The sequence below is a fragment of the Corylus avellana genome, chromosome ca6 (assembly GCF_901000735.1).
Source record: "Corylus avellana chromosome ca6, CavTom2PMs-1.0".
Taxonomy (NCBI): Eukaryota; Viridiplantae; Streptophyta; class Magnoliopsida; order Fagales; family Betulaceae; genus Corylus; species Corylus avellana.
Genome location: NC_081546.1, coordinates 11,936,646 through 11,945,822, shown reverse-complemented (window position 1 = coordinate 11,945,822; position 9,177 = coordinate 11,936,646). Strand labels below are relative to the sequence as shown.

The following is a 9,177-nucleotide window of genomic DNA, read 5'->3' as shown; positions in this document are numbered from 1 at the left end:
ACTAAAACCTTGGAATCCACATAAACACGAATGGTTGTCTTACTATTAGGAATTGTTGTCATTTTTATTTCAATTTTTTAAAGTTATGTTGCTACTTATTAGGTTACTAACTGTTGTGCAAAAATCTACCTAAATTAATAGGTAAATAATTGTACGTTTTAACTCGCAAGTGCACAAGATCAAAACAATAGTATAGTAGGCAAATACGAGATCATTCCCACGAGGATTGGTAAATTATGTTTAGAAGTAAATTCCTATTTAATTAAAAGATAAAATTCAATTGTCACGATTGAATTCAATAGAATAAAAGATAAACAAAAACTAAAAAAGATTAGGGTTTTGATATCCACCACTAATTATATTCAGCTAATATAACAATATGTCAATGCTTTGATCAAGTGATGCATATTTAATGTTTGCCAACCTAAGGGTTAAACTCTAACGCCTTAAGCTATTGATTTCCCTAAGCAACGAGTTAGGCATGAGTACATACTCTAACTCTTTTCTTTCCTAAAGGATTTAGCATGGTATATACTAAGTTGTTCTTTAGAAAAGCATATGTTCTATGAAAATCGACAAACACACAGGGCCTAGGGCATGGGTGTATACTCCTAGTTCCCTATGTTGATTAACCCAAGAATCGCGGTGTGGATTCTTTTGTTACTTAAGTTAAACCCAGGACTCGGTCATCCAAATTGATCTAACTAACTAGTCCATACCACATGCACATGTTGATCAGGCACACACATATGAGGAATTCATGCAAGCAGGTATTAATCAAGTTAAATAGCACAACAAGATCATCACAAAGGCGCCAATATTGAAATATTAATTAAACATAACTAGGGCTTCAATCTTGCCCTAAATAAAATATCAACTACATAGTAAAAATAAAAGGTGGAAGAGAAGAAAAACTCAAACTCCTCTTGATACAGCCTTCAGTTCCTTTCCAGAGCTTGTGCCTCTTTCTCCACACTAGGCCTAGAACCTAAGAGGTTTATTTATAGGCTTTAGAAGTCCTTGTTACACAAGTAAACCTAGAAAATTCGGAGTTTTAAGTCCAAGTCCAATTAGGATAAAGAAAACCTACGTCCAAATCGGAATAGGATTCGCCCAGAATTGCGCTTCTGACTTGCGGCATGATTTTGGCCTTGCGACGCTCCGAATTGGGAAAATTCTATTTCACAATAATTTGTAGCCCTTTGAGTTAGCTTTATAATACCGCTTGAATCACCTCAATAAGATATCTGAGATGAAAGTTATGGTCAAAATACCGAGACATGTTCAGAATCCAATTTTGCCTCCAATCCGATTTTGACTATTATTTGAGAAATTCCGATTTGCTCCTTTCCTTTATTGGATTAAACTTAACCATGATTGGCTAAGCTCAAACATATCTTCTAGGTCTTCTTAATTTTCCCTTTAAGCATGGAATTTGTCCAAAAACGCTTCTTTTCTTCCAAAAGCTTGTAAAAACATCAAAAACACCAAAAGGGAAGTAAAATGGCCTAGTTAACCAAAACCAAAGAATTAAAACATGCAAGTTAAGGGCTGAAAATATGAATATTTTAACACTTATCACTAACACACTCATTTTTCATTATGTTGGCAACATCAACCCCAACAATTGGACATGGCACCAACATCATCAAACCTGAAGGGACCTAGGGAGGTGAGAGGAGTGTGACCACTCCTTAAACCACCCAAGAATATTCGGAGAAGACTCAAGCGACCTACACCTGTTTTTTCAATCTTTTTCATCTGTTGGTTGTTAGAAGCGCTCTCTCTCTTAGAGCTCACCTGAACTCTATTCATCTTCTTCCTTAACTTTCTCTTTTGCTTCTCTTTTCTCCCTTACCCCTTGCTCCTTCCTTCTGTCCTTGATCATGGAACCTCTACACCAAGAGATAAATGATCTTATTAATCATACTAATGCCCTTCACTGTTCCAATCTCTCCATCTCCACCTTGGTTGATCCTCCTTTCAACCAACCCCTTCTTCCCTCTCTCACTCTGATAGGGAAGATCATTTCCCTAAAACCTATCTCCAAATCCACTTTAAAAACAATATCTTCCAAGCATGGCAGTTTTTGTAGTCCCTTACAACTGAAGACAAAGAATACAATAAGATGGTGTTCACGTTTGAAGATACGGATGATCTTTCTAGGGTTTTAAATAACTCTCCTTGGAATATTAAGGGTTCTCCCTTATTCTTGAAGCGTTGGGAAAACGATGAAACTTATGAAGATATTGATTTTCTGAAGGCAGCCATCTGGGTGCAAGTTCATGGTCTTCCTTTGGAAAAGATAACTGTGGAAAATGTTATTAGTATTGCTGCTAGTCTGCGTGGCCTAGTTGAAGTTGATAACATGAATAACTTGAAACCTTGTAGAAAGAGTTTTCCGAGGATTCGTGTGCTAATTCCTCTAGATGAACCTTTAGCCACTAGGTTTCTTCTCCAACGTCCTCCGAAGCAACCTGCTCCAATTTCTTACCAGTATAAGCATCTATCTGAATTTTGTTATGCATATGGAAGATTGGGGCACTTATCTTTCTCATGTCCTGTGGTTCGTCGTCCTCCATAATTGGGTAAGTATGGCCCTAAACTAAAAGCTAGTTCACCTTATGCTAATAAAGTGGAGTTGCTACTGCCTCTTCGCAAATCTCCATTGGCACCTTCTAAATCCGTTTCTCAAGACCAAGTCTGCCTCTCTTCTGAGTCAACTCAGGCCACCATCACAGGTGCAACTCTCCAACTCAGTTCAGCTCATCTCTGCAACAGTTCCCAAGATAAGTTGACCTATCCCATCTCCACCAAACTTACTGCGTTGAGCCCTACTATTACCTCTGTCGTCTCTCTCAAGCCTGATTTTCCGGATGCATTAATGGGAAAGGCTTATTTTGTCAATTTTCAATTAGGGGTGTCAATAAGGTTACGATTAGCGGTTATTGGCAATAACCGCTAACCGTAACCGCCTTAGTGGTTAGTAAATTTCACTAACCGCTAACTGCTAACTGCCGGTTAGCGGTTAGTGAAATAGGTAACCGTCCGCTAATCGCTTTTTCAAAATTAGGCTTCTTTTGGGCGTTGGTGGGCTTTTTTATTACTGTATCATTTTTTACCATCATTTGTTTTTTGTATTTTTAGTGTCTTCTTTGGCCCAATTGCTATAAAAAGAGCCCATATTGAAAAATAAAAAATATTTGACCTCAAATTTACCTTTACTTGTACTTAATCATAACTGGTTAACTTTAAAAAATAAAAAAATAAAAATTTCAACACAACATATAAAAAAAGTTCAACACCACCGTCACAACATATATATATATATATATATATATATATATATGGCTGATTTTATGTATTATTTGTTATTATATAATCATATGATTTAATGATCAATTCATCATGTGATATAATCATATCAATTATAGTGATAATATTACTAAGATTAGAATGATAATACATTAATACTTCAATTGTGTTTATAAGTAACACATTATTTAATCCAATGTCAATTTATTAATTTGATATTATACGAATCACATTATCATTGTACATAAATAATATGATTCACGTAAATAAAGTATTTGAATTGTCATTGAATCATATGATTAAGTATTGATATTATACATTTTTATTATTCATATGCATATATATATAATTATAATTTATAACATATATAGACTTATAAGTTTATAACATACATTGGAACTAAGTCTCTAGGTACTTAAGTATTGTATTAGTATGAATTAGTATACTTATGACTTATGTCATATTAGATACAAATAATTTGTTATTATATAATCATATAAATTAGAATGATAATACATTAATACTTCAATTGTAGTTATATGAAACACATTATTGAATCTAATGCCAATTACTTAATTTAATATTATACGAATCACATTATCATTGTAAATTAATATGATTAACTTCAATAAAGTATTTAAATTGTCATTGAATCATATGATTAAGTATTGATTTTATACATTTATATTATTCATATGTGTATATATATAACTATAATTTAAAACATATATAGACTTATAAGCTTATAACATACATTGGAACTAAGTCTCTAGATAATAAATTATTGTATTAGTATGTCATATTATATATGTATAGTATGACATATATAATATGATTCAATGACAATTTAAATACTTATGAGTTATGTCATATTATATATGTATAATTTGTTATTATGTAATCAAATGATTTAATGATCAATTGATCATGTGATATAATCATATAAATTATAGTGATAATATATTAATGCTCAAATTGTGATTTAATTATCTAAAAAAAATTGTGATTTAATGATCAAGTGATTATGTTTTATGTATAAATATTATTATTGTTAGTTCTTGTGTTGGCTTAATTCAGTTCCAAAATACAGAGGCTACTGTTCACAGGCTCAAACACTGATATAGAATGCTCAGAATCTAATCTCCATGTGTTATGAACGTTCCTACAAAATTTCAGCTCAATCGGACCACAAACGACCATCAATTGGAGCTGTTGATCAAGGCTGGACAGCATTTCTAGAATGTTGTTTCACCCATTGCATGCCCTATTTGGACAGGTCTTCCCTGGGTCCAGACCGCATTTCCAGAAACTCTATTTTTGCTCCTCAAGGCCCTGCCCGGACAGCCCATTAACCTGTCCAGACACCTCGTAAGTTTTAGGCCAAAAAACATGATTTTAAATGGGTTAGGTCTAGGGTTTTGTCGGGAGTATATATACATCATTATAGAAGAGAGAGGCACGGATTCTCACCCCCAGAGAGTTCGTCGGAGGCTGTGCTAAGAGAGATCTTATGTGGTGAGCATTAAATTGAATCGCTTAGAGTTTTAGTTATTCTTTTGATAAATCTACGGTTGAGAAGTCTATCGGAAGGGTCCAGTAAAGGAGAATCACGTTGAAGAAGATTGTGAGCAAAGAGACGAGTTCTAGGCTTGTCGATCTTACACAGCCAAGGTCTTTCAAAGGGTTGTAAGTGTTCCTAGTGTCTGTAATCTTTGGATAATCTTTTGATAGTGGTTTCCTGGGTTTGGCTGCCCCGGAGAGGTTTTACTTTTAGATTGGTTTCTAAAAGGTTTCCTCTTCGTAACCAAAATATCTATGTCTGCATCTTTATTGCTTTATATATTTTGAGTGATTGAATTGTTTATTGCTTTATAGTATTAATTCCGCATAAATTGTGATAAACAAGTTTTGGAGTCGGAATAGCGTTTTTCAATTGGTATCAGAGCGGGTTCACTCTGTTTGGATTAAATTCCTGAGTAAGATCTATTGACTCCTGTTTGCTATGAATACTTCTCAAGGGGAATATGATCTTATAAACTCCTTCAACAATTTGTTGGAAAAATTCACTCTTTTGAGACATCAATACACAAATTGTTTAAAGGATTTTCAAGATCTTAAACATGTGAAAGAATCTATTGTTACTAAATTGTCTCAATCACATGTTTTAATTGATTCTTTAAAATCTTAAAATCGTGTTTTAGGTTTTAAAGTTGATTTGTTAGAGAATAAATTAAAAGTGTCAGAAACTCAATTGGAAAAATTCTCTAGCAATTCCCTTGAGAATATGTTGCATACTCAGAATTCTGATTGTGATAAATCTGAGTTAAGTTTTGATTGTTATGTTGCTTTGTCTTCTAACAATGATTCTACTTCCAAGATAATATTTGTTAAATCAGAAAAAGTAGAAGACTCTTTGGTTAAAAGAAAAACAGCAGCTGCCTCGATCTCACAAGGTAAGGAAGTTAAGAAAATTCATATTGAAACTTGTGTATCTTACCCCAAGTATAGAGTCGTCCATCCTCCTAGGAATCTACCTCCTAAAAGGTTTATCCCTACTTGTCATCATTGTGAAAAAGTTGGTCACATTTGACCCAACTGTTTTAAATTGAAACCTCATACGCATAAAAATAGAAATTCTGTTTCTAGGAAAGAATCTTTAGGGTTATGCACAATGATGATGGGAGGTTTGTCTAGAATAGACAAGATTGAAAATGTTCACGTCTCTACACCTTCTTTCAAGAAGGTTTGGGTTAGGAAGGATTATACCATTCACCCATTGAGGGGGAGTGGTAGTGATCTCACCTAAAGTTAGGTGAGTCAATAACATGTCTAGGATTAATTGTTTTGCTTATTTTTGAATATTCTAGAGCGTGTTATTTTTCTCTGCTTTACATTTTTTTTTTTTGGGAAACTTCACTTAGCCCCCCCATACTTTCACCCTTTTTGCAGACACCCCCCCATTGTTCAAAACCTGTCACTTACGTGTATCAAAGTCTGAGTTTCGTTCACTTTGGCCCTTCCGTTAGGATTTTCTGTGAAATCCTAATGGAAGGGGTCGTACGTGCCGCGCACGTGCGAAAGAATTATTGGAAGCCCCGTTTTACCCCGGATGCGACCACGTGTACAAACACTCTTAGGGTTTTTTTAAGAAAATCACGAAAACTCGAAGATTGAAAAACGATTTGGATAGCGTCTTCGTGAAGAACACAGGCTGACGACCACTGATCTTCGTCAACCCACCCAGTAAGTGTAAATCGCGATTCCACCCAGATTTAAATCGCGATTCCACCCAAATAAACGAACTCCAACCCTAAATCACGATTCCAACCAACCCTAAATCGTGATTCCACCCAGTGCCTCTCTCGTGTAGTTGCGTTGGAAGATTTGCCTGTAAGCCGTCTTCTTCGTCACTGCCATCTTTTCCAGGTATAGTCCCTTTTGTCAAATGATTTTGGTTGTTTTATTTATTGGTATGCCGAGTCGTCGACCATTGTGGTCCCCTTTTCCGTATGCCGAGTTTGACATTGTGGTCCCCTTTATTGTCGAATGTTGTCTATTTGTGGGTCATATGGTTTTATTGTCAAAAGTCTGCCAAATAAAAAACGATTTGTGTACTGGTGGGTTGAATAAAGCGGGTGTCCACTTTCTTTGGTCAAATTGATGCTAGCAAAATGTTGGGTGTCCATTTTCCATTTTTTAATTGGCTACTGTCGGTTGAAGAAACTTGACTGTCTGTTAGGGTTTGCTTTAGTAAAAAAGTCACTGCATATTTAGGGTTTAGCAATAATTAAGTCCATACGTAGAGTTAAATTCTCACTGTTTGATTGCTGTTCTTCACTGCAAAAAGGCACTGCAAATTTTGGGTTTAGCAATAATTAAGTCCGTACTTAGAGTTAAATTCTCACTGTTTGATTGTTGTTGTTCACTGCAAAAAGGCACTGCATATTTAGGGTTTAGCAATAATTAAGTCCATACTTAGAGTTAAATTCTCACTGTTTGATTGCTGTTGTTCACTACAAAAAAAGTCACTGCATTTTTAGGGTTTAGCAATAATTAAGTTCATACTTAGAGTTAAATTCTCACTGTTTGATTGCTGTTGTTCACTGCAAAAAGGCACTGCATATTTAGGGTTTAGCAATGATTAAGTCCATACCTAGAATATTCTGGATGCTTTAGCCAAAAGTCACTGCATACTTATGGTTTAGCAATAATAGTATGTATACTTAATGGTTTATTTCTCACTGTTTGATTGCTTTTTAGGCTTTAGGGTTTGTAAGCTTTAGGGTTTGTTAGTTTAATGCTTTTTTGGAATATTCTGCATGCTTTAGCTAAAGCTCACTGCATACTTATGGTTTAGCAATTATAGTACGCGTACTTAATGGTTTACTTCTCACTGTTTGATTGCTGTTTAGGGTTTAGGGTTTGTTTCTTTAATGCTTTGTTGGAATATTCTGCATGCTTTAGCCAAAGCTCACTGCATACGTAGGGTCACTCAATGGTGTATTTTGTTGCTTCCTTTTTTTGTGTTCTGTAAATATATGTTGCATTTTGTTTAATGCTTTTTGCATCCTGTCTCAATGTGGCAGGCCACATAATGGCGAGTGACATATTGCTGTTTGAGGTCCATTACAATGGTTACTTCAATAGGGCAAATAGGTCTACGTATGTGGGTGGGTTTGTTCATAATCATTCGGTTCATGATGTACATAAGATGTCTTTCTCGAAAATTGAGGAAATATGTAAGGAGTATGGGTATAGGTTTGGTGACCTCATTCACTACAAGATACCTGATACGTCTTTAGATGAAGGATTAAGGCTGATATCATCTGATCATGATGTAAATGAAATGGTTTCACACCATTTAGGGCATGGGCTAGCTGAGTTGTATTTGGTTTCGTTTGATGTAGATGCGGTAGATGACAATGCAGAAGAGGATGAAGAATATGAGAGGACTGTTGTATATAAGAAGGATGCTTTCTGGGACGAGGTTCTTAGTGTAGATACTGATGCTGAGTCATCAGATGGGGAGGAGCATGTGGAGTCAGAAAGGGTGGGGGGTTCGGGTGTTGTTGATGATGAAGCAGGGTTTAGGGGTGAGGAAGATGGGGGTGAGGAAGCTGGGGGTGGACATGTGGAAGAAATAGGGGGGGAAGATGATGAAGATGATAGTGAAGATCTTTGTCCGAGTGACATACTTAGGTCGCCCGCTCCTAGTGCTAGTGACGATGAAGAAACATCAAGTCGTCGTGATGTCACCAAAAGAATTCCATTTACCAAAGAAGAGATGCAAAATCCAGTGTTGCAAATAGGTCATGTGTTTGGTGATGCGGTGCAGTTTAGAAAAGCGGTGAAGCAAGCAAATATTTTGAAGGGGAAGGATTTAGAGTTCCCAAGAAATGAAACCAAGAAGGTTATAGCTCGTTGCAAAGACAAGAAATGTAAGTACAGGGTTTATGGGAAGAAGTTAAAGGATGAGTCCACATTTCTCTTGGTGTCAATGTATCCAAGACGCTCATGCACTAGAAGATACAAGAATCACATGATTAATTCAGCTTGGATAGCTGAATGGTGCATGGACTCATTCAGAAACCAGCCAAACCTGCCTATAGACGTTTTGCAGAAACAGGCCAAAGCTAAGTGGAATGTAGATGCCCATGTTCGCTCATTGTATAGGGCAAGGAAGAAGGCGCAACAAAAAATTTATGGGAAGTTGGATGAGCAATACCATCGGTTATGGGATTACTGTGCAATGGTTAGGAAGACCAATGTGGGCAACTGTTTAATTCTTATGGTTGAGAGACCAATGCCCGAGGTCCCATGTAGGTTTCAGAGGTTATATGTATCGTTCGCAGCAATGAAGAC

General features: G+C 35.9%; 1 protein-coding gene across 1 annotated transcript; it reads left to right on the top strand.

The window, feature by feature from the left end:
- Positions 1 to 2,128: 2,128 nt before the first annotated feature.
- Positions 2,129 to 2,584, top strand: LOC132185189 (uncharacterized). Its single transcript, XM_059598994.1, has one exon. It carries the CDS (start codon positions 2,129 to 2,131, stop codon positions 2,582 to 2,584), a length of 456 nt encoding a protein of 151 aa, XP_059454977.1.
- Positions 2,585 to 9,177: the final 6,593 nt, after the last annotated feature.

Bases quoted from the DNA above. Each gene is read 5' to 3' on its own strand.
- LOC132185189 (XM_059598994.1), top strand. From the start codon at position 2,129: ATGGTGTTCACGTTTGAAGATACGGATGATCTTTCTAGGGTTTTAAAT.